Raw genomic sequence first — 27490 nt, 5'->3', positions numbered from 1 at the left:
TAGTGTGTATCTTTACATATTTGAGCTTCTGTCTTATTTTCTCTGTTTTTACCGTCCTTTTATTTCCCATTCACTGATATATTCAAAACTCCGGCCACATATATGTGTATGTGTGTATAAAATCCTTCTGTACGTATTCGCTGTATGTATTTGGTCACGTATATAATATATATGTAGCTGTTTCTCTGTGTATGTATAATATACTCACACACACATATTCGTTCCAATCCAGAGCTTTATTCCGTCGCTGCTCGGAGTTTTCCTTCTATGCGCAATCCTCCTGGAATTTAGGGGGCGAGCTCCTTTTGTCGACTGAATCTTCCCACTGAGTGGCGACAGAGAGACCCATGGACTTCTCGCGAATAAATAAACTCTTCGTGTACTTTATTCCGTTTCTACATCCTAATGCGCGCTTGTATATCTATCCATCCATCCATCCATCCATCCATCTATCTATCTATCTATCTATCTATCTATCTATCTATCTATCTATCTATCTATCTATCTATCTATCTATCTATCTATCTATCTATCTATCTGTATGTATATATATATATATATTATATATATATATATATATATATTTATATATGGTGCTCCAGCATGGCCGCAGTCAAATGACTGAAACAAGTAAAAGAGTAAAAGATATATATATATAGTTATTGTTTAGTCACATGTTGGCCCTTTTGGAGCTGGGCCGATGATCGAAAGGCTTTCCAACCGTGGCCATTCTTTAATTTTCTTAGACACTGCATCCAAAAGGTGTTTCCTTCTGAGCTAGCAAGGTTGGGATGTGTGAGATCTGGCTGCTATTTTTGCGCGTCGAGTGACCGCTTTTGGCTCATTGTGTTTGTTGTTAAAGATTTGGAGGTAAGCTTCCGGCATGCTGAGAGCTCTCGCACCGGTTTCGATGCCTTGTCTACATTAATTTTTCGCCACCCAAGCTGCTATAAATGTGCTTGAAAACGGCATGATCATCGTATATAACCTATCCCTGTCCCCTTGTGTCCAAACGTACGAAATATAATACGTATGCGTGTTTGTATATATATATATATATATACATATATACATTTACACATACATATATATTATATATATATATACGTACATTTGTATGTGTATGTATGCTTGTTTGTATGTGTTACCGTTCAGCCCCAGGTCTTCCCTAACTAAGAAGACCTATGATAAAAAGGCATTTTGTCCATAATAACCCAGTCCTTTTCTCAGGTATTGCGTATCTGTGATTCGATAATCCTTTTAACGAGGTTAATGGATTAATAATAATTAAGGGGGAGATTTGGCTACTATTTCTAGCAGGCTGATTAACCGCACGAAGGCTCCTTCGTTCGTGTTCACGTTTTTTCGCTTCCCCCCACCCCGCCAACGTCATGACTACCACTGCTGCCCCTTGATGTCGTCGTCCTCTTCCTGTTTCTGACATCACTGCCGTCGGGAAAGGGGTTAAGAAGAGGCGACAGAATGTTAACCCACCTCCCTCTCCAACAGCACACACATATACACCTATGTGTGCAGGTTTTTTGTTGATGTTATATGTGATGTCGCCTGTCTCCTTCTCTCTCTCTCTCTCTTCCTCTCTCTCCTTCTCTCTCCGTCTCTATCTTTCTCTTTCTCTATCACAGGCTATCTCTGACTCTCTCTCTCTCTATCTTTCTCTTTCTCAGGCTATTTCTGACTTTCTCTCTCTATCCCTGTCAACTCCGTTGTACATCAAATAAGCACAGCACGCTCACAGAGAGAAGACATACACCTTACATCTATCGCCCTCTCTCTCTCTCTGTCTCTCTCTGTCTCTTTCAGATATAAACACCACGCGCGCGCACACACATCTGCACACTTACGAACACACACACACACATACGAACACACACACACACACATCTGCACACTTACGAACACACACACACACACACACACACATGCATACAAAGAGATATACGCATGGCTATGTGGTTAAGAAGTTCGCTTTGCAACTACACGGTTCCGGGTTCGTTCTCAGTGTGAAACTTATTGCGCAAGTATCTTTTATAGAGCAGATTTTACAATACCTTTTGGTAAACACAAAAACTATTCAGACGTGTGCGTGTGTGTGATACAGATGTTTTGCTTCCACTTTCCGTGCTGGCATGGTTTGGACGATTTCATGGATCCAGCGGGTTGGAGGACCTCATATTGATCCGGTGTCTCGATTTTGGTATGCTCTCTGTTCTTCCTAATTCTAACCACTTTACAGAGTGAATTACTCTTTTACTTGTTTCAGTCATTTGACTGCGGCCATGCTGGAGCACCGCCTTTAGTCGAGCAAATCGACCCCGGGACTTATTCTTTGTAAGCCCAGTACTTATTCTATCGGTATCTTTTGCCGAACCGCTAAGTGACGGGGACGTAAACACACCAGCATCGGTTGTCAAGCAATGCTAGGGGGACAAACACACGCACACACACACACACACATATATATATATACATATATACGACAGGCTTCTTTCAGTTTCCGTCTACCAAATCCACTCACAAGGCATTGGTCGGCCCGGGGCTATAGCAGAAGACACTTGCCCAAGATACCACGCAGTGGGACTGAACCCGGAACCATGTGGTTGGTAAGCAAGCTACTTACCACACAGCCACTCCTTGAATGGCTTATTTTCATAACTCTACGACGTGTGAGTTTGCTGTGAGGAGACAGGGCGGTTGCTTCAAGTGAGGAGTTCAGGAGTTCGGGTATGATGCGGGGATTAGAAACAGGTGCTCCAAACCTCGGGTTTATATATGTTTCAGGCCCTGCTGTAAATGTAAATGCTTGAAACTCCACCAGGTCTTGTAACAGAGGAAGGTTTGACGTGGATACTATTAACAGCTGCCACCTATACAGCAATTCTCATGCTGCTAGTGCATCCATTCCCACTTATAAACAGAAACTGGCACAGTCGTGGCTGTGTGGTAAGAAGCTTGCTACCTGACTACATGGTTCCTGGTTCAGTTCTGTTGTGTGGCATCATGGGCAAGTGTCTTCTGCTACAACATTGGGCTGACCAAAGCTTTGTGAGCGGATTTGGTAGACAGAAACTGAAAGAAGCCCGTTATGTATATATATATATATATATATATCATCATCATCATCGTTTAACGTCCGTTTTCCGCGCTAGCACGGGTTGGACAGTTCGACCGGGGTCTGGGAAGCCAGGGGCTGCACCAGGCTCCAGTCTGATCTGGCAGTGTTTCTACAGCTGGATGCCCTTCCTAACGCCAACCACTCCGCAAGTGTAGTGGGTGCTTTTTATGTGCTACCTGCACAGGAGCCAGGGGGGGTCTGGCATCGGTCACGATCGGTTGGTGCTTTTAACGTGCCACCGGCACGGAAGCCAGCCAAGGCGGCGCTGGCATCGGCCACGTTCAGATGGTGCTTTTTATGTGCTATATATATATGTGTGTGTGTGTGTAGTATATATATATCTATGTGTGTGTCTTTGTGCCTGTGTTTGTCCACCACCACTACCACCACTTGACTACTGCTGTTGGTTTGCTTATGTCCCTGTAACTTAGCAGTTCAGTATAAGTGACCAATAAGTAGTAGGCTTTAAAAAATAAGTCGTGGGTTGATTCATTTCAACTTAAAACCCTTCAAAGGCATTGCCCCAGCATGGCCACAGTCAAATGCGTGAAACAAGTAAAAGATAAAAAAAAATAAAGATGATAGTATGATATAAATTCATTAAAGGTTTTGATCGTTTTTATAGTTATCTGAACAATTTCATCAACTTACACTTTTGTCTGAACTTATAAGAATTATAAAGGGTCATACGTGAGTGAGTCAAAAGGTAATATCATTTTGTGTAGGACAGATATAATTACCAACACAGGAACGTGTATCATACATCAAAATGAAGCTGGTCCTCAGTGGATCACATCCCTACTTCTCAACATAGTCACCATTTCTCTCAATAGCAATGTTCCACCTTCGAATGAGAGCATGTATCCCTGCCCCGTAAAGTTCTGTTGACTGTTCTTTGAGCCACTTCTTCACTACAGTTTTCACTTCCTCATCACTGGACTATCATCTCTTCGGCGCCACGAAAGAGGGTTTGAGAGGCAAACATTATTCCAGTGATGAGGAAGTGAAAATTGTAGTGAAGAAGTGGCTCAAAGAACAGTCAACAGAATTTTACGGGGCAGGGATACATGCTCTCATTCGAAGGTGGAACATTGCTATTGAGAGAAACGGTGACTATTTTGAGAAGTAGGAATGTGATCCACAGAGGACCAGCTTCATTTTGATGTATGGTACGTGTTCCTGTGTTGGTAATTATACCTGTCCTAAACAAAATGGCATCACTTTTTCTGACTCACCCTCGTACAATAATGAATGAATGAATAAGGTTATCACCAGCCATCTCAACAGACCCCTTAAACTTATTTGAGTATATTTTGAGAATTCCAGGGATTTACCTAGATGCATATATATGTGTGTGCGTGTGTGTATATATGTGTGTGGCACTCCGTTGGTTATGACAACGAAGGCTCCAGTTGATCTGATAAATAGAACAGCCTGCGTGTGAACATGCAAGTGGCTGAACACTCCACAGACACGTGTACCATTAATGTAGTTCTCGAGGAGATTCAGCATGACACAGTGTGTGACAAGGAAGGCTCTTTGAAATACAGGTACAAGAGAAACAGGAAGAAAGTTGTGGCTAAAGAGCACAGCAGGGTTTGCCACCACCCACTACCGGAGCCTCGTGGAACTTTAGGCGTTTTCACTCAATAAACATTCACAACACCCGGTCTGGGAATTGAAACCGTGATCCTACAACCGTGAGTCCGCTGCCCTAACCATCAGGCCATTGCACCTCCACATATACACACACTCTATATACATGTATATGTGTGTGTGTGTGTATATATATAGGCATAGGAGTGGCTGTGTGGTAAGTAGCTTGGTTCCCAACTGTATGGTTCAGTCCCACTGCGTGGCACCTTGGGCAAGTGTCTTCTTTTGCCTCAGGCTGATCAAAGCCTTGTGAGTGGATTTGGTAGACGGAAACTGAAAGAAGCCTGTTGTGTGTGTGTGTATCTTTGTATCTATCTTTGTCTACACACCACTACTGGACAACTGGTGCTGGTGTCTTTACAACTCTGTAACATTAGCTGTTCAGCAAAAGAGTCTGATGAATTAAGTACCTGGCTTTAGTAAAGGGCTCAGTTTGTTCAACTAAAAAAGTTTTCAAGGCATTGCCTCAGCATGGTCACAGTCTAATGCTTGAAACAAGTAAAAGATAAAGGTATTCACCTGGATTTCCTTAATACCAATTCTCTCACATATGTGTGTGTGTGCATATACATATGATTTATGATAGATGGATAGATAGATTGATGGATGGATGAATATGTATGTACACATACACACATACATGCACACTCTCAAATAAGCACAGGCATGACTGTTTGGCCAAATAATTCACTTGGAAACCACATGGTCCAGGGTTTGTTCCAGGTGTGTTGAACTATGGCCTGAGACTGCTTTGGGATTTGGTTGATGACAAAAATCGTGAGAAGCTTGTAATGTGTGTGTGTGTGTGTGCTCGCAAGCACGCATGTGCACGTGTATCTACATGCATGTTAGTGTCTGTTTGTGTGTTTCCTCTCTCTTGACATATTCAGGCAGCATAAAAACAAAGTCACCATTCAAATAGGGGTTCTGGCTACAGCAAATCTGCTTCAGGTTTTGTTTGCCACATGCAAGCATGGAAAAGTGGCTGTTAGAATAATGATGATGATGTGTATGTGTGCGTGTATTGGCAATACTAATGAGGCAGCGAGCTGGCAGAAACGTTGGCACGTCGGGAGAAATGCTTAGCAGTATTTCGTCTGTCTTTATGGTCTCCGTTGAGGTTGACTTTGCCTTTCATCCTTTTGGGGGTCGATAAATTAAGTACCAGTTGCGTATTGGGGTTGATCATTGAAATCATACATATATGTGTAGGTGTGGGTGTGGCTATGTGTGGTAGGAAGTTTACTTCCCAACTACATGGTCTTGGGTTCAGTCCCACTGTGTGGCATGTGGGCAGGTGTCTTCAACTATAGTTCTGAGCTGACCAATGCCTTCTGACTGGATTTTGTAGATGAAAACTAAATGAAGCCCATCAAAATGTGTGTGTGTTTGTGTTGCTATCTTTTTGCCTCAACTTCATGCTTTTGTTTTTTTTCATTTTTATATACCCAGGCCTAGTTCCTATATTTTAGTGGGTGGTGGCTACAAGACACACACCATTATAAGGTGGCAAGCTGGCAGACACGTTAGCGCGCCGGTATTTCGTCTATCTTTGCGGTATTTCGTCTGTCGTTACATTCTGAGTTCAAATTCCGCCGAGGTCGACTTTGCCTTTCATCCTTTCGGGGTCGATAAATAAAAGTACCAGTTTCGCACTGGGGTCGATGTAATCGACTTAATCCCTTTGTTTGTCCTCTCTATGTTTAACCCCTTGTGGGCAATAAAGAAATATACAAGGCACACCCCTGGCATTCCATTCATTTCCCAGCTCAAAGAGGCGAGCCGTGTTCTATGCTCAGGTCAAGGCATAGAATGCAACCCCCAATATCAGCAGCGGAACCCAACAGTGTATGCTGGTTTACCCTCGCTGCTTTGTGCTGGTTCTGTACCACTTTCAGCAACATCAAATTCACTCATCCATCCACAAACACTCTCCAAGTTTTCCTATCATTTATAAACTTCATGCGGTAGTCGTAAACAAATGTTATTGTCATAAAGGTAGTGTCCTTTGTGTCCAGTCTGCCATGAAAACATGTCTTGCCACAAGGGGATATTACCCTCCTTGAAAACAGGTGAAGATTGGCAACAGAAAGGGCATCTGGAGGTAGAAAATCCATCTTGACAAATTCCATCCGATCCATGCAAACATCGAAAAGTGGATGTTAAGCAATGATGATGATGATATATGTGCATAGGCGCAGGAGTGGCTGTGGTAAGTAGCTTGCTAACCAACCACAGGGTTCCGGGTTCAGTCCCACTGCATGGCATCTTGAGCAAGTGTCTTCTACTATAGCCCCGGCCGACCAATGCCATGTGAGTGGATTTGGTAGACGGAAACTGAAAGAAGTCTGTCGTATATATGTATATGTGTGTGTGTGTATGTGTTTGTCCCCCTAGCATTGCTTGACAACAGATGCTGGTGTGTTTATGTCCCCATCACTTAGCGGTTCGGCAAAAGAGACCGATAGAATAAGTACTGGGCTTACAAAGAATAAGTCCTGGGGTCGATTTGCTCGACTAAAGGCGGTGCTCCAGCATGGCCACAGTCAAATGACTGAAACAAGTAAAAGAGAAAGAAAGAGAGAGATGACTGTATGTTTAAGATGTTCACTTGCGAACCACATGGCTTCAAGTTCAGTCCCACTGTGCAGCACTTTGAGCAAGCGTCTACTATCACCTTGACCCAACCAAAGTTTTGTGAGTGAATTTAGTAGATGGGCAAATGAAAGGAGCTTGCTGTGTATGTGTGTGTATATATGTGTGTGCGCATGTGTGTATTCCTCCTTGACTTGACATCACACACTCATATGAGGAATGAATATATTTCTATCGTACAACTAGTGTTGTTTTTTTGCAATCATCTGTAAAATCATGACTGGCCATTGCACTATTCATGCTTGAAGGATTCAAGGGAAATATTACCTTAATTGGGAACAGGTGAGGGAAAATATCCAGCCCTAAAAAATTTACTTCAATGTAGGCATGGAAAAGAGGACATTTTGTGTGTGTGTGTGTGTGTGTATGAAGGGGTGCTGAAAGTTCCTGGCTTTGGGTAAAAGAAAATGTAGGAGGATCAGTTAATGATTTTATTCGTCATATTCCTCTCTCAGATTCTCACACTTATTGCAGCAGCCCTTCAAGCCCTGTAAAAGAACTTGGAAGGTTGAGCCTCCAACCAGGCCTTTTGCAGCACCTTTAAAGCCAGGAAACTTTCAGCACCCTTTCTATACATAATATCGTCACTGTAAATAGGATGGCATTAAGAAGGGCCTCCAGCTGTAAAATCCAAGCCAAAACAGATAATGGAACCTGGTGCGGCCCCTACCCTTGCCAGCTTCTATCAAACTGTCCAACCCATGTCAGCATGGAAAACGAATGTCAAATGATAGTGATGACGATGATGATTACTCTGATGTCCACTTTTCCATGCTTGCATGAGTTGGACAGAATTTGTTGAGACAGATTTTCCATAGTCAGGTGTCCTTCCTGTTGTGAGCCCTTACCTAATGCCACACCCTTCATGTTGCTAGCCCCAGCTTCTTTTTTGATATATATTCTTTTATTTGTTTCAGTCATTTGACTGTGGCCATGCTGGAGCACCATCTTTAGTCGAGCAAATCGACCCCAGGACTTATTCTTTGTAAACCTAGTACTTATTCTATCAGTCTCTCTTGCCGAACCGGTAAGTGACGGGGACGTAAACACACCAGCATCGGTTGTCATCATATATATGTGTGTGTATGTTTTTGTGTCTGTTTTGCCCCCACCCCCCTGCTGCTTGACAATCAGTGTTGGTGCGTTTATGCTAAATTCATTTTACTAAAAATTCTTCAAGGCGATGCCCCAGCATGGCCACTGTCAAATGACTGAAACAAGTAAAAGATAAAAAAATATATTAAGCACTGCATTCATTGATGCATTCTTTGAGGAAACTCCAATGATGTGTTTGAGTGTAGGTATATATCATCATCATCATCATCCTTTAATGTCCATATTTCGATACACGTATGGGTTGGATGGAATTTGTAGAGGCAGATTATTTAAGGCTGGATGCCCTTCCTGTTGCCAACCCCCACTTGTTTCCTATCTCAGGTAACCTTTCTCCGTGTTCAGACATATTCGCATGGAAGATTGGAGATGAAGGACACTGCTTGCGTGAAGGTGACACTCGTTTACAGCTGTCACATGATGTCAACACATGGAAACACTAATGCACACTCTCTCTCTCTCTCACACACACATACACACACACATTCATGTTATACATCTACCAGTCTCCGTCTACCAAATTCATTCATAAAGCTTTGGTTGGCTTAGGGCTATAGTAGAGACACTTGCCCAAGGTGCCTCTTTATAGGCCTACATCCAGAACCATGTGGTTGGATTGCAGACTTCCTATCACACAGACATTTTTATATCATGCTTATTGTAAATGCAGTATTTCATCCAGAGATAAACATCTCTAATGAACATGCTGTGTTTTAACCCTTTAGTGTTCGCATTATTCTGCCAAAATTAATCCTTTTTAATCCACATTGTTTTGAACTAATCATGCATCATCTTGTAGTTATGAGATTTTGATGAGGTAGCTGTTCATTTTTCAAACGATATTGTAGGGTTGGTGTGAGAGACCAGATCTGGCCAGTTTAAACATAAAACAAGGAGAATACTTTTGGCCGTATATGGCCGGTTTAAATGCTAAAGGGTTAAAAAAATTATATGTATATCAGAGGCAGACGAAAACCAACCAAACTGTATTTCACTGCAAACGCTAAAACCACTTTGGAACCACCAGTTTGTGCTGAATCCATGGAAACACATATAGTGACTCTCCAAACAGTAACAATGTCTGTCCAACTGGTTTGTAATGTTATTATTAATTTACAAACAACATATTCGATGATAGATTTTTCAAAATCCAGCACCAGTCACGGCACCAATGCAGGAATTACAAGTTATCTGACCATATGGCTTAACCTACAGTTATTTATTCCATAGTGAAGTTTGTCACGACACTATCTAACCATCCATCTGTCTGTTTATCTATCTATCTATCTATCTATCTATCCATCCATCCATCCATCTATTTATCTCTCTATCTATCTATCTGTCTATCTATCTATCTGTCTATCTATCTATCTATCTATCTATCTATCTGTCTGTCTGTCTGTCTGTCTGTCTGTCTGTCTGTCTGTCTATCTATCTATCTATCTGTTTGTCTGTCTGTCTGTTTGTCTATCTATCTATTTGTGTCTGTCTGTCAGTCTATCTATCTATCTGTCTGTCTGTTTGTCTATCTATCTCTCTCTCTATCTATCTATCTATCTATCTGTATCTATCTCTCTATTTGTCTGTCTGTCTATCTATCTGTTATCTATCTCTCTATTTATCTGTCTATCTATCTGTCTACCTCTCTCTCTTTCTCTCTCTGTCTCTCTCTCTCTCTCTATCTATCAGTCTATCTAAGTTAACTATGTCTACCTAATTTCTATATCTATCTGTCTATCTACCTCACGTGACCTTGTTAGTTAGTAGCATCTGACACTCAGCATTGTTAGAGCATGGTTTTAATTCCCAGCCCGAGTGGTGCCTTCTGTTTTTGAGCAAGACATTTCATTTCGTATTTCTCCTCTCCATTCCGCTGTAAATGAGTTCCAAAATCTGGGAAGTTCACCCTGCAACAGGCAAGCATCCAATTCAGAGTTGGTGGAGAATGGTTTCAGTCACTGATATGCCATTGAAACCAGGCTAAGCTCCAGCTTTATGGGCCCTAGAACTCATGATAGACTTAGGTCTAAGTCAGGGTTTATCCTTTTACATGTTTCAGTCATTTGACTGTGGCCATGCTGGAGCACCACCTATAGTTGAACAAATTGACTCCGGGACTTTGTAAGCCTAGTACTTATTCTATTGGTCTCTTTTGCGAAACCACTAAGTTTTGGGGACAAGCGATGATGGTAGGGACAAACACAGACAAAAACATACACATAGGTGCAGGAGTGGCTGTGTGGTAAGTAGCTTGCTTACTAACCACATGGTTCCGGGTTAAGTCCCACTGCGTGGCACCTTGGTCAAGTGTCTTCTACTATAGCCTCGGGCTGACCAAAGCCTTGTGAGTGGATTTGGTAGGCAAAAACTGAAAGAAGCCCGTCGTATATATGTTTGTGTTTGTCCCCCAACATCGCTTGACAACCGATGCTGGTGTGTTTGCGTCCCTGTAACTTAGCGGTCCGGCAAAAGAGACCGATAGAATAAGTACTAGGCTTACAAAGAATAAGTCCTGGGGTCGATTTGGTCGACTAAAGGCGGTGCTCCAGCATGGCCACAGCCAAATAACTGAAACAAGTAAAAGAGTACATAAATATATATATATATATATGTGTGACAGGCTTCTTTCAGTTTCCGTCTGCCAAATCCACTTACAAAGCTTTGGTTGGCCTGAGGCTATAATCAGAGACAGTTGCCCAAGATGCCATGCAGTGGGACTGAACCTGGAACCATGTGGTTGGGAAGCAAGCTTCTTACCACACAGCCACACCTGGGGGGAACTTTTTTAACCAATTTCCCGCCAAAATATATTTATTTATGCTGATGTTACCCCCTTGATTTGAAAGGAAGAAAATCATAGATTCTTTGAATTCAAAAGGTTCACTCTCTTGATCATGCATAAACAACCAGAGACATCGTAGTGTAGAGGGAACTTTTGGGTCTTGTAGGTGACAAGGCAACCTCACTAGTGCTGTCATGAGTAAAAGTAGCCTGTACTCTCTGAAATGTGGTTGGTAAATGAACTGGAACGATGTAGGGCTGAGAGGATTCTTTAGTCTTGTGAAGGATATGACAACCTCTCTTGTGCTGGTACCACAATATAATACACACAGAGCATCCTGTAAAATGGCTGGTGTCCGGAAGGGCATTGAGATGTAGAAACTGTGATGAAATGAAACATAGTTGCAAGATGTGGTCCTCTGACCCATTGAGGAGCTGGTAATTCAGAATAACAACTTAGTCCATGGCAATTCACCCCACCCTCTCCAGCATGGACAGCAGACCTCAAATGATGTTGAAAATGACAAGGATGTTTATAGTGAAGTCTACGCTGTCCTGTCTGGTTGGTAATAAATTTGAAAGAAAATACCATAAAAATGAATGACAAAAAGAAAAAAATACAAGACTATGAAGAAAGTTTCCCCATGGATAATTCAGAGTGATTGGTTCTTTTGAAATGCTGGTAAATTAAATGAGTGGAAACTGAACTGGTGAGTGCATTAAATAATGAGGCACTAAAAGAGAATGACTCTCCCCAGACACAACAAAATATGCTTCAACACACATCATCATCATCATCATCATTGTTCGACCGTGGTCGAGACAATGGAATTTACCATGCTACACCAGACTTCACGGTCCATCATGGCATTACGGAGGTCCTGTTGCTGGATGCCTGTATCCCTGGAGATTACATCAGGGTAGGAGAGTGTGCGCCCTCTGGTATCGCAAGTAGATGGCTTCCAGAGGAGAAGAGTAGAAATTACTTCTTTTTCAGCTCTACAACAATGTCCAGCAAACTGGACTCTCCTACCTTTCACAAGAGATGACACAGGTGGTAGTTTCTCATATATTTGCCACACACAAACTCATATAAAGAATCTTGCAAACCAAATACCTCAGTCCACTCAGCTGTAAATGAGTCACTCTGCAATGGACAGACATCCCATCCAGGGGCAATGTTGCAATCTCAGTCATGTAGACAGTATGGAAACCAAGTAACTAGGAGTAACTGGCCCTATGAACCCTAGGACTCAAGACAGTAACTATTTTTACCACACACACATTTCGTTTTGGGATTTGGTTTGCAAGATTCTTTATGTGAGTTTGTGTGTTGAAGCATATTTTGTTGTGTCTGGGGAGAGTCATTCTCTTTTAGTGCCTCATTATTTAATGCACTCACCAGTTCAGATTAGAGCCTGGTGTGGCCTCCTGGGTTGTCAGTCCCCAGTCAAACCATTTAACCCATGCCAGCATGGAAAATGGACGTTAACCGATGATGATGATGAGGATGATATTTTTATAGTGGTACTTTGTCATGTGTATTGGCAGTTCATCCATCTTCCACTTGCCCAGCCTACCTAGCTGTAAGTAGGTACCACACTATGCTACAGTACATAGTGAAATTGAGTTCAGATCCTTCTTTATGTAGAGCAGACACCTATTCCAAAAGGGGCCAGTGATTTATCCAAGCTGGCCGGATCTGGCCTCTCACGCCTACCCTACAATGCTATTCTATAAAATAAACCATCACATCATTGAAATCTTGATGCTACAAGACAGTGTATAATTTTTTCCAAAAAAATGTGCATGAAAAAGCATTAGAGTAATCTGAATGCTAACATTTTAAGAAGAAGCACAGGCATAGCTGTGTGGTAAGAAGCTTGCTTACCAACCACATGGTTCCGGGTTCATTTCCACTGCGTGGCACCATGGGCAAGTGTCTTCTACTATAACCTCAGGCCAACCAAAGCCTTGTGAGTGGATTTGGTAGACAGAAACTGAAAGAAGCTTGTCGTATATATGTATGTATATGTATATGTATGTATATATATATATATATATATATATATATATATACATATATATATATATATGTGTGTGTGTGTGTGTGTGTGTATGTTTGTGTGTCTGTGTTTGTCTCCCCCAACATCGCTTGACAACTGATGGTGGTGTGTTTATGCACTCGTAACTTAGCGGTTCGACAAAAGTGACTGATAGAATAAGTACTAGGCTTACAAAAAATAAGTCCTGGAGTCGACTTGCCTGACTAAAGACGGTGCTCCAGCATGGCCGCAGTCAAATGACTGAAACAAGTAAAAGAGAGTATGTATTAGAAAAATCTGCAATGTATTGAGTGTGCGATAGGTGAACTGTTGTGTGGTGAGGGATTACTGTATACCAATAATAAGTGGCACAATTGGTTTCTGTGAGTAAATGTCTAAGTGGAAAATCTGGAAAAAATTTTGTTTTCAGAAAAAGAAATCAGGCAACCAACATACACATTACACATGCAATTTGTAAGCGGAACAGCAAAAATGTGCAAAACATTTCATAAGTCCAACATGTGACATTGTTTTTGTCGTCTATTTTCTAATGATGGAGATTTGTATATTTGTTAGAAACTAGTTTCTCCTTCCTCACAGCAAGATTGCAGATAATTTAATACAGAACAGAACAAACATACATGTATACCACCACCACCACCACCACCACTACTACTACTACTACTACCACTACCACTACCACCACCACTACTGCTGCTGCTGCTGCTACTACTACTACTACTACTACCACCACCACCACCACTACTGCTGCTACTACTACTACTACTACTACATCATCAGCTTCATTCACATCCACTTTCCATGCTACCTGATTAACCCAGGTTGTTATGCTCTGACTTCTTTTTTTATTTGGAATTCCTGTTCTCTTAGGCAGGTGTGTGTGTGTGTGTGTTTTCGGGGAGGCCACATCTTGCTTATATATTTCATTTCAGCCTGGTTTCTCTACCCCAAATGCCCTTCCAAACACCAACCACTTTACAGAGTATACTTAAGTACAGTCCAGCACTAAAGAGGTTGCTTGACAACAACAGGTCATGAAAGGTCCTCGCCTACATTTTCTCCACTCATTCTGTTACCCCATTACAGAGTGTTTAGGGTGCATTTTATCACTGTAGTGATGTTGCCCTGCAAGACAAAAGGTACCTCAATACTCAATGTTGTCACCAAGAATAGGAAGGAATGGTTTGTGCAAACTTAGGCCTGTGTGCACAAAGGAGCGCTCCATCAGTTTTGACAATGAGGGTCCCAGCTGATACGATCAACGAAACAGTTTGCTTGTGAAATTAACTTGCAAGTGGCTGAGCACTCCACAGACACGGGCACCTTTATTGTGGTTCTCAGGGAGATTCAGCATGAATAAGGCTGGCCCTTTGAAATACAGCCACTACTCATTTTTACCAGCTGGGTGGAGTGGAGCAACATGAAATAAAGTGTCTTGCTCAAGGACACAACGCGTCGCCGGGAATTGAAGTCACGACCTTACGATCATGAACTGAATACCCTAACCACTAAGCCATGTGCCTTCACTGTATGCACAACAATGGAAATAATACAATACTTTCCTAAAATTGAGCATGTAGTCTTTAAACATGTGCAGGCATGACCATGTGGTAAGAAGTTTGCTTCCCAACCACATTGTTCTGGGTTCAATCCCTCTGTGTGGCACCTGAGGCAAAATGTCTTCTACTTTAGCCTCAGGCCAGCCAAAGCTTTGTAGACAGAAACTGAAAGAAGCCTATCATATATTTATCTATCTATCTATCTGTATATATATATATATATATATATATATATATATATATATAGACCCATCAAGCTGAGCAAAATTGTAGTCGTGACAGGTACAGTGTCACACAAATTGGCACGTAAAAGCATCCATTACCCTCACGGAATGGTTGGCATTAGGAAAGGCATCCAGCTGTAGAAAACCATGCCAAATGAGACTGGAGTCTGGTGCAGCCTTCCAATATGCCAGCCCAGTCAAACTGTCCAGCTCATGCCAGCATGGACAACAGGTGATAAATGATGATGATGCTGATGATGATGATATGTTTGTGTGTTTTTGTGTCTGTGTTTGTCCCCCGCCACCACTTAACAATTGGTGTTAATGTGTTTACATTGCCATAACTTAGCAGTTCAACAAAACAGACTGATAAAATAAGACCTGGATTTAATAAAAATAAGAACTGGAGTCGATTCATTCAACTGAAAAATACTTGAAGGCAGTGCCCCAGCATGGCCATGTCAATGATTGAAACAAGTAAAATATAAAAGATGTTGATGCCTACATAGTTACTGTGAAGGCCTGTGATCAAGTGGTTTGGATATTGCACACTGGATTGTAAGACTGTGGTTTCAATCCCTGACCTGGGTGGTGCATTGCACTCTTAAGCAAAACACTTCATTTCATGTTGTTCCAGCCCGGTCACCTGTAAATGATAGCTGGGAGGTTAACTCTGTGACAGACCACCATCCTATTTAGAGTAGGGGACAGTGATCTCAGTCATTTATGTGTCAAGGAGACTGGATTAAGGCCCAACCTTAACGAGTTCTAGGGCTCAGGATGGATCTTATTCTAAGTTGTAGGTTCTCAAAGTGGTTGCTACCAGACCCCTTCCCCAGTGGGCATTTGAACATCAGTGCTGCCTGGCTGGCTCCCATGCCAGTGGCACGTAAAAAGCACCATTTGAGTGTGGTCATTGCGAGTGCCACCTGACTTTCATCATTTCAGGGCCAATAAAATGAAGTGCCAGTCAAGCACTGGAGTCAGTGTAATGAAGTAGCCCCCTTCTACCAAATTTCAGGCTTTGTGCCTATCATAGAAGGAATTGTTATCCTCTTCTTCCTCATCATCATCATTATTATTATTTAAGGCAGTGAGCTGGCAGAATCGTTAACACGCCATGTAAAATGCTTAGTGGCATTTCGTCATCCTTATGTTCTGAGTTCAAATTCCACCGAGGCCAACTTTACCTTTCATCCTTTTGGGATTGATAAATTAAGTACCATTGAAACAGTGGGGTCAATGTAATCGACTAGTCTCCTCCCCCAAAATTTCAGGCCTTGTGCATAGAGTAGAAGGGATTATTATTATTTCCTTGTTATTTTATGTACATGTTCTAAAACCCTTTGTATCATCCTGTCATGTCCTTTAATGTATCCTTATATTAGGCCTTGTGACTAATAAAAGAATTTATTATTATTATTATTATTAGGGCGGAGAGCTTACAGAATCATTAATACATTGGAAAGGGTGCTTTGCAGCATTTTGTTTGCCTTTACATTCAAAATTCAAATTCCGCTTAGGTTGACTTTACTGTTCATCCTTTTGGGGTCGATAAAATAAGTACTGGCTCAGCACTGGGATCAGTGTAATTGATCAACCCCCACTTCCAAAATCGCTGGCCTTGTGCCAAAATTTGAAATCATCATTATTATTATCGCAATGTGTGAACAATAGTGTTGCCATTGGTGAGAGTTTTCCCTTGGAGCAATCAGTGATTCGCTGTAGTTTCTGACGGCAGCAGCGACAGAAGAATATTTAACTTGATGCAAGAAACTTCATTTGTAAAGTGCTGTTTCTTTTCTCTTGACAATAATTATATCTTGTACTAGCAGTATTGCCCGGCGTTGCTCGGATTTGTTTTGACCCCTTAGAATTGGAATTTTTGAAAAGTAAAAATTTTGCATTATGTAGCTTGTTATTCTCTTTAAGTGAACATTTTTCTGGTTGAAACACACCAAAAAATGGTGACACAGCAGTCACAAAATCGCTAAAAATAGGGATTTTCAAGAAAAAAAGCACCTTTTTGATGTAAATAATTTTTGGTGTTAACATGGTCTGATTTGAATTTTTTCTTCTACGGAAGGAAGAGCAAGCCTTCTTCTATCATACTCTCAATTTTGGTCAACTTGCGCAGCAGGGTCTCGGAGGAGATAGTGTTAGTTGAAGGCTACCAAACCTGCCATACACAGACAACTTCAGCTTTATATATAGAGAGATTGATGTAAACCATCAAATGATACTCTCTCTCTCTCTCTCCCTCTCCCCTCACTGCACTCATACATGCATACAATATTAAGCAGAAAAGCATAAACTTCACATATAGTTCATAATTCAATTGTATTCTACAGCTGTTTCATTAAGACAGCCAATATTAAATGTATAATTACATAATTGTGATACATAACTCATTTAAATTAAATCAATTTAAAAACTTTTTACCCAATTCATCAAGAATACTGTGTTATGTTAAATCAGAAAACCATTACTGGCTGTTGAGTGTGGTGTGTGTGTGTGTGTGTGTTACTATGAGCTTCCTGTCTTCATAGTTTCTGTCTACCAAATTTCACTCACAATGCATTGGATAACTTACCCAAGATGCTGAGCAGTCTGATCAAACCTGGGAACATGACTAAATGGCAGGGTGGTCTCAGTTGGAATGTCTTTCATTGCATGTTTATCTGATCAAGACCTACCTGGGGTTAAACAACTACCTAAGTGCAACTATGGATAATGTTGCCCAACAATTAAAGCCATATTTGTTGCTGAATTACTGTGACCTTAGGTCAGATGGTGGTGGGGCAGGGATGGGGAAACTGTGATTGTGTTATAGTCATCTGCTTTGGATATATGTTGAGAGTCTTGTGGTTATTGTTGTTGTTATTGTTCAGCCTCAACCCTTGTAGAGTAGAGCTATGATGAAAGAGTGGTAGGGTTAGACTATCATCAGGTTTAACTCCACCATTTAAATCAGTTATTCTCAACTGGGGCTCATATGGCCCTTAGGGGGTCCATGTAAGATTTATGTACAATAAATTGGTTTTACTTCTTCAGTACACCAAATATTAACAATTTTAAAAAAAATACAATTCCTAATAATATTTAATTATCAAAATATGATAGGATTGCTTAACCCTTTAGTGTTCGCATTATTCTGCCACAATTAATGCTTCTTCATCCACATTGTTTTGAACTAATTATGCATTATCTTGTAGCTATGAGATTTTGATGAGGTAGCTGTTAATTTTTAAAATGATATTGTAGGGTTGGTGTGAGAGACCAGATCTGGCCAGTTTGAACATAAAACAGGCAGAATACTTTTGGCTGGATATGGCCGGTTTAAATGCTAAAGGGTTAAACATGGAATGGTTATGAGGGTCCATCTGAGTAGAACGGGAATGAAAAGGTTTCATAGGTTAAAAATGGTTGCGTTTCTTCCTTTTTCTTTTCGCCATATTACGCATGTCCTCCTTTCTAGGAGTAGTTCAGGGGTTTCCAACTGAGGTCCACAGAAGCTTTAAGGGAGTCCATGAGTAAAAAATTATAATTTGTGGGTCCATATATAAATTTTGTTTAGTAGGAGAGGTATCTGTATTTATTGAAATTTTCAAGATTTGTATTTGGAATTTCTGTTATGAATATAAAGAAATTGTTTCAAACCTACAAATTTATTTCAAAAATTTACATGTGCATATATGGGGTCCACAGATGATTTAGATAGCTCTCAGGGGGTCCACAAGCAAAAATAAGGTTGGGAACCCCTGGAGTAGTTAATAGCTTTTGTTACTTGGGTGAAAACAGAAAGGTGTAAGAGAGAGGAAAAAAAAGTATAAATCGAGAGGTGTATTAAGGTAGGTAAATAGTTATATGGGAGATTAACAGCGGATAGATGTGGAAAAAAGATACATGTCTACAATAGAGGGATGAAAGAAGTAACATAATGAAATAAAAGAATTGTAGAGAGTGAGTGAATGTTAGAAAAACAGAGAAAATTATGCATAGGCGCAGGAGTGGCTGTGTGGTAAGTAGCTTGCTTACCAACCACATGGTTCCGGGTTCGGTCCCACTGCGTGGCATCTTGGGCAAGTGTCTTCTGCTATAGCCCCGGGCCGACCAATGCCTTGTGAATGGATTTGGTAGACGGAAACTGAAAGAAGTCTGTCGTATATATGTGTATATATATATATAATATATATATATATATATATATATATATGTATGTGTGTGTGTGTTTGTGTGTCTGTGTTTGTCCCCCTAGCATTGCTTGACAACTGATGCTGGTGTGTTTACGTCCCCGTCACTTAGCGATTTGGCAAAAGAGACCTATAGAATAAGTACTAGGCTTACAAAGAATAAGTCCCGAGGTCGAGTTGCTCGACTAAAGGCGGTGCTCCTGCATGGCCGCAGTCAAATGACTGAAACAAGTAAAAGAGTATGATATTGAAAAAATGTATTCAAGAAGAGAATAGGTTGTCGGTGATTTTGATAGAGAAGAGAGAGAGAAGAAATAATGAAATATGTTTGTGATTGTGAATAATGAAGAAGTAGTCATCTATCTCCCTTCCATCAAGAAACCCATTCTTCTCCAGCCCTTTTTTCTCATACTTCAACCCTTCTCTACTCCTTAGTCTCCTAGAATAAGGTTGTCCCTCTCACCTGCTTCAGAGGTTATAATCTTGTAAGCTGCATGGTGACGTCAGTAGTGATGATGATGGCATGAAAAGGGACCCTGTCCACGCTGTAAAGTGGCTTGCATTAGGAAAGGTGTCCAGCCATAGAAACCATGCCAAACCAGACACCAGGGCACAATGCAGACCATCGACTCACTAGATCCTGTCAAGCCATACAACTTAGGCCAGCATGATACATGGACATTAAATGATGATGATAATGAGTAAGAGTACATGAGTTTAAAAGCGGTAACTTCAAGTGAAACAAAGAAATTTTGAGTTACGGAGAAACTGGTCAACTTTGAAGAGCAGAGAGACGTTCAAGATTTTCCCCAAAATGTCAATTCTCAATAGGAATTGGAGAAATGGAATGTGGCAGAATGAAAATATGGCTTGAGTTAAAAAGAGTAACTAAAAGAAGACAAAATGAAACATAGGAAGAAAATGGTACATTGCGTGATTCAAAAAGATGAATTACTGAAAGGAAACAAACGTACCCCGTCATACTTGGCTAGTACCACAATAGTGTGTGTGTGGGTGTGTTATGTAGCATTTACAAGCACAAATTAATCCTAATAAATTACATTACAGCTAATTATATATATCTGTAAATTGTACAAATTGTATATATCTATATAAACAATATTAATCTATTTATAAATAATACTAACCCATTTATAATACGTTATTCACAAAGTTATACAAACACACACACACTCTCACTTTCTCTCCTCTCACACACACACACACAGCTTAAGCCTTATTTACTAAAACCTCTCTCTATATATTTGTCATCTCAACCTGTCCACCCTAATTTTCTCCATGCATATCTCCTCTTCCTTCTCCTCATGCTCTTCCTCCTTCCTTTCTTATCCAGCAATGGCAGTGTACAGCGGGGAGGAAGCGTTGTCTGTAGTTTCTGTCTTTCACCTCTATCTACTCCCCCTGCCAGTGTATGTGTGTGTGTATATGTGTAGGTGTATGTGTGTGTGTATATGTGTAGGTGTGTGTGTGTGTGTGTGTCCATTGTTCACTACATCCCTCTCTGCCGTCCCCAGCTAAACCAACACCCTTTTCCCCTGTACTGCCACTCTTGATCAGTATCTTATTCCCTTTATTGTAGACTGGAAGGCCGTAGGAAGGGGCTCGAAGGATAGCAAGAGGATGGATGAATCCATAGTTAACATAAGAGGGGTGTGAAGGGGCGAGGAGCCATAGAATTTAAAAAAATAAAACAGTGATTCATAAGTTGCTAGCTCTGTCTGTCTGGCTGTCCTCTATATGGATGGCTGTGTATGTATGTATGAAAGGGAAAATTAAGATAAAATGTGTGTATGTATATATATGGATGGATAGTTGAGTGTATGTATGGTTGAATTGATGTTTATAAATATGCCTGCATGCATACATGTATTGCTGGGTAGATGTATGGGAGAGTGTGTGAGTGTAACGTGTCTGTGTAATGTAGGTGTGTAGTATATACAACCCTGCATACGTGGGTCGATGTGTTTTTAAATGTTTGTGTGTGTATGTATGTACATATGAGTATATATATGTATGTGTATGTAGACACGTGTTTTCATGTTTGTCTATGCGCTTTTAAATGGCTGTGATTGTGTGTGTGTGAGCTCCAATTGCTGGCTCCCTGTGCCCTCAACCCAAATTAAAAAGCAGCACTAAAACAAGAACCTCTGACCTCTCAACCATGCTGGAGCAAACCAACCATGACAAATTGCTTCTTCCATATCCTCTGACTACTACCCATCCATTATTTCGCCCTACATTCCACCATCACCACCCTAGCCTCCCTCTTTCTCTGTCTGTCTGTCTCTCTCTCTCTCTCTCTCTGACTATACAGTACAGCCATTTGATGGATAGACAGAAAGATACACAAACAGACAGATAAATAAACACCTTCCTCGCCCTCACCCAGTCTGCTTAAAGGCAGAGTATCAGTTAATACTGCTCTATCTTTCTCTCTCGTCTCTCAGGCCTCTTTATCACTTCCCCCTCCTCTGTCCGGCTTACTCTCTCCCCAGATTCTTCTTTCCTACTCTCTCTCTCTCTCCCTCCCTCCCTCTCTGTATCTCTTCTCTGTCTTCATTCTGTCTTATCAGTGTCTGCCTGTCTGTCTGATTAGTTACAGTTTTTGTTTCTGTAATTATCTGTTTATCTACGTTAATCTTTTTGTCTATCTCACTCTCTTCCTGGCTAGCTGTCTGGACTAATCTCTATATCTGTTAATCCAGCTGTCTGTTTTTTAATTCACTTATATCTACCGTATTCACTTCTTTCTCTTTCTCTAATTGTTTATTTCTTTGTTAAACCCACTTCTTGCCTTTACTCTCTTTGTTCACTCACACACACTTTCCTTTGTGTTCAACTGGACTGGTTAATCAAAGGACTAACCCCCACTTGTCTAGTATCCAGTTCTCTCAGAATACCAAACTGACCATATATATATATTGGGTTGGCAAGGAAGTAATTTCTATATTTTAGTGTGAAATAAGAGTAATTTTTTTTTCATACAAAGAATGAACTTTAATCAATAATATATTTTCCATTTTGTTCGATGACCTTTTGCCATCTTTCTGCCAATTCCGTGATTCTGCGCTCATAGAACTTCTGGTCCTTATCAGCCCAAAACTGAAGCAAGTGCAATTTCAGGTCATTACCATTCAAAGAATTTTGCAAACTTTGAAATAAATGTTAATCTGATGGTGCAAGGTGAGGGCTATATGGTGGATGTGACATCACTTCCCAGCCGAGCTCCAATAAGTTTTCATGAGTTAGCAAAGACGTGTGTGGTCTAGCGTCATGATTCTTTTATGATTTACCAATTCTGTCCGTCTTTCTTTGACTACTTCCAGTTTCATTAGTAGTTGACAGTAAACATCTGAATTGATCGTTTGGTTCCTTGGAAGCAACTCAAAATACACAACACCTTTGTAATCCCATCAAACTGACATGACCTTTTTTTGATGTAATTCAGCTTTTGATGTGGTTTGTGCTGGTTCATTACACTTGGACCATGATCGTTTTTGATTAATGTTATTGTAGACAATCCATTTTTCATCACCATTAATGAACTTAGCAGCTTGACAAGAGAGACTGATAGAATGAGTACCAGGCTTTTAAAAACAAAGTACTGAGGTCAATTCATTCAACTAAATGTGTTCTAGGGTTTAGGCCCACTTCATGGCACCTTGGGCAAGTATCTTGTTCTATAGCCCCAGGATAACTGAGGCATTCTTTATGGGTTTGGTTGACAGAAAATGGAAATGAGCCCCATCGTGTGTGTGTATACACACACACATGATTGATCGCTAGCCGCTAAATCTTTTTTATTTCTTCTCTCTGCTTATTTCTGTGTTCCTTTCTGTTGAAGAGCATAGGCTCGAAATGTAAAAGACTTTCTCACTTTCCGATCATTTAACTAATATGTCTATTTGTTGTTTACATACCCGTCTTCGTCTGAAATCGATGGTGATGATGATGATGTACACACATATATATAATCTTATGTTAATTTAATGATTTTATTTGATCTTTTTTTCATAAAAGTATTTGTTTTCTCTTTCTTTCCAGATGCCACTTTCCATGCTGCTCCTATGTTGAGACTTCAAAGTCCAATGTAATTCGAATTCGAAGAATCCCTGGAGTTGCCAGAAATACATCTATCCTTTCCCACCATCCTCTACACTTATGAGTATGTGGCACGTTGAATAAATTTTGATTTTAAGGCTGGTCTTCTGTTCATGGGCCGCTGAGAACATTGTTAGTCTTGTGACGTCTGTGAAACTACATTCAATTCAGACATACATAGAACAGACAAGAAAAAAACAAAAACAGCAACGACAACATTGACAACAACATTAACAACAACAACAATACTCAATGTTCTTCTCATTTCCACATTTGATTGATTTTTAAACTTGGATAAACTGATTCCTTATCGCACAAGTACCAATCCATTGCCAAGATGTATCCTTTTCAACCAATGTTTCCGATGACCAATCAACCACCGCTGTACAGTGGGCAGCCAGTTTATCCAAGCAGTTATCCAAAATGTCCAGAAAAGACAATGCCACTTGCTGAAAAGACTTACAGTTCAGGTGAGATGGGCAGGAAAGATGTTCCTACCACTCTAGGATCACCTTCAGCAATGGACGAAGCTGGCAGAGAGTCCCTTCCACCCCATCACTCTCCCTCTCATATGTATGACAATAAGCAACCGCAACATCAGCCACTGGAAAAAGATTTCCAGTGTAGTTTCTGTAAAAAAGGATTCTCAAATCAGTTTTTTCTAAAGAACCATGAACTCACTCACACAGGACTGAAGCCTTTTGAGTGCAGTTACTGTGGAAAAGCCTTCACACAGAAAATCAACCTTAAAAATCATCTGCGAACTCACACTGGGGAGAAGCCATTCCAGTGTACAGTTTGTAATAAATCTTTTAGTCAGCGTGGTAATTTGAAGCTTCACCTTAGAACGCACACTGGGGAGAAACCCTTTGCCTGTGATGTCTGTGGGAAAGCCTTTTCCCAGAAGATTAATTTAAACGACCATAAACGACTTCACACAGGAGAGCTCTACTATTGTCAGTTCTGCAAGAAACCGTTTTGTAACCAGTTTTTTCTAAAGATACACGAACGTACACATACAGGGGAACTGTATAAATGCACATTCTGTACAAAATCTTTCACTTTACAGATAAATTTGAAAAATCACTTAAGGACACACACAGGGGAGAAACCATTCCAATGTAATGTCTGTAATAAAGCATTTAGTCAGAGAGGAAACTTAAAACTTCATTTGAGGACCCATACAGGAGAGAAGCCATTTGCGTGTGACATATGTGGAAAGGCCTTTTCTCAAAAGATCAACTTGAATGATCATAAGCGTATACACACTGGAGAGTTATTTTATTGTAGCTACTGCAAGAAATCGTTTTGTAACCAGTTTTTTTTGAAGATCCATGAGCGTACACACACTGGGGAAGTGTTTAAATGTGAATATTGCAGCAAAACATTTTCACAGAAAATCAATCTTAAAAATCACGAACGAACACACACTGGTGACCGACCGTTTCAGTGCCATGTTTGTTCAAAAGCTTTTAGCCAAAGAGGTAACTTAAAACTCCATCTCCGAACGCATACAGGTGAGAAACCCTTTGCCTGTGATGTCTGTGGGAAAGCCTTTTCCCAGAAGATTAATTTAAACGACCACAAAAGACTTCACACAGGAGAGCTCTACTATTGTCAGTTCTGCAAGAAACCGTTTTGTAACCAGTTTTTCCTCAAAATCCACGAACGTATCCACACCGGGGAGCTGTATAAATGTGATTATTGTCCCAAAGAATTTACTCTTCAAATAAATTTGAAAAATCACATGAGAACACACACAGGGGAAAAGCCATTTAAATGTAACCTGTGTGACAAAGCTTTTAGCCAGAGAGGTAATTTGAAGCTTCACCTTCGCACCCATGCTGGAGAGAAACCATACTGTTGTGACCTTTGTCCTAAGGTATTCTCGCAGGCTGGTAACTTGAAAACTCATCTTCGTACTCATACTGGAGAGAAGCCATTTAAGTGTGAAAGTTGTGGGAAATCGTTCTCGCAAAAGGCAAACTTAAACAATCATAGGCGCACACGTACCGGTTGTGAACTCTTCACAAAGAATCCACAACCCCCGGCATCGCAAATGCATTCGCTGTCATCTCCAAACTCTTCTTCATCTTTGTTGAACAGTGGAAGCCGAATGAGTCATCAGTCCTCGAACCACACCCAAGAAAAGCCTCCGTCTGCATTCAGCACATGTGAGAGTGAATCTCATATTGCCACTCACAAACGGCCTCGACCCGGCTGCGAACCTCCCCTCCCTCAACCGCCCCCTTCAATGTTGAGTGGGAACAGCACGCCCACTCACTCCACACATCCGCAGAACAAAAGCTCTTCCCCATTTAATACATACAGCCCAGAAACACACAGCAACAAACATCATCAGCACATACCAAATTCTTCATCACCACCAATCTCATCGTCTTCACATAAAAACAGCATGAAAGTCAATCAGGGTGGTTCACCCCACCCCGGGCCCATGTCATTAGCACATCACCGAGATCCTCATGTGCAATCCACTCAGTTACAGACCCCTTCGATCCCAGTCTCTCATACATCCACCCCAGCATATCTGCACGAAATGCCACAGAGTTGGGAGAGCAACTATCTGTGGTCTAGAGGGTACCCCATGCCTCCTTTGCTTGGTTCTAGCTGGCCTAGCGTTCCTTCCGGCTATTCCTGTGGGGTCAAGCAAGGTAAACAAACTTCTTGGAACAACATCCAAGGCATTCACGCACCTTCTAAGAGTAACTCCGACCACTACGGCAATGACAAATAACAATTAAATAATTAAAAACTTAACCAATCAAACAACCAATAATATTTGGAACATTCATAGATATGAATAACAACAGCAGCAGCAGCACAAACTGTTAATATTAGTAGTTGTAATGATAGTAATAATGATAATAATAATAATAATAATAATAATAATAATCATCATAATAATAATTAAAAACACCTTGAACCTTTTCTTTCCCTGTCTACTTAATTATGTTTCCTCAACTTTGATTTTATAACTCAACCCGTGTTTCGAATTTCATTTTATCAATGGTGTTAACACTTCCTTCATTGGAATTTCATGAAAATTTTGTCAAAGCAGTCTGTCCTACAAAGTGAGACATTTCTTCCCCCCTACCCTGAAAAAGCAGAATCTGTGCTGGCCAAATTCTAATATTAGAAACTCACCCAAAAGTTTTGACGACTGTTATGGCTCCTCTTGATAATTTAAATTTTTAAAAAAATTTCTTTTTTTTTTAATGGAGAAGAGCTGCTGTGTTGTAAAAGCATCTGATTGATTTTTAGCTCAGTGTCTCCTGCCTTGATGCCTCTTACAGTATATAAGTATATGACAGACTCTGTTATTGAATACGTTTTATGCAAACATCACGGACTCCTCTTTCCAGCTTGAACATTTCTTCAGAAAGATACAGTATTTGTAGCAATTGCGATTTATGTTCTTGTTCTGTGTGTGTATATGTATGTATGTATGTGCATATATATATATATATGTATGTATGTATGTGCATATATATATATATATATATATATATATATATATATGCATTGCAATATTTATTATATGTATTGGCTAATGATTGAGAGAGTTAAATTTGCACAGATAATTAATTTGATACAGAAATATCTTATACATAGATGTGTGCAAGTATATTTATATATATATATATATATATATATATATATATATATATATATATATATATATATATATACATAAGTACACACATATATGTATATGTGTGTATATGGTACTTTGCTTGATGCATTGTGGTGTATTATATATGTGTGCATGTATTTATGTATTTATACACCCACACAAAAACCTCTAATAATATTGGATAAGGATTTCAGTTGTGAGATTTTTGTTTATGCTTGAATTAGCTCTCATTCGATTAAGTTTCATTCTTTGTTAATTGGCATCCTCTGATGAAAAAAAAATCTTTGTAAACAAATATATGGGAGTAGATTGATTGGTTTCTACAGGTGTATG

General features: G+C 40.3%; 1 protein-coding gene across 3 annotated transcripts in view; it reads left to right on the top strand.

Moving 5' to 3' along the window:
- LOC115218904 (zinc finger protein 271-like) overlaps positions 1-26995 on the top strand; it is a 38765-nt gene extending 11770 nt beyond the window's left edge. For all 3 annotated transcript variants that reach the window (XM_036509097.1, XM_029788904.2, XM_029788903.2), the window contains one exon: positions 23446-26995. In XM_036509097.1, coding sequence (XP_036364990.1) covers positions 23840-26257 — 2418 coding nt within the window. In that variant the 5' untranslated portion in view covers positions 23446-23839 and the 3' untranslated portion in view covers positions 26258-26995. The remainder of the gene's footprint in view (positions 1-23445) is intronic.
- Positions 26996-27490: the final 495 nt, after the last annotated feature.

The sequence above is a fragment of the Octopus sinensis genome, linkage group LG14, assembly GCF_006345805.1.
Source record: "Octopus sinensis linkage group LG14, ASM634580v1, whole genome shotgun sequence".
NCBI classification, from domain to species: Eukaryota; Metazoa; Mollusca; class Cephalopoda; order Octopoda; family Octopodidae; genus Octopus; species Octopus sinensis.
This window is presented reverse-complemented; position numbering and strand designations above follow the sequence as displayed.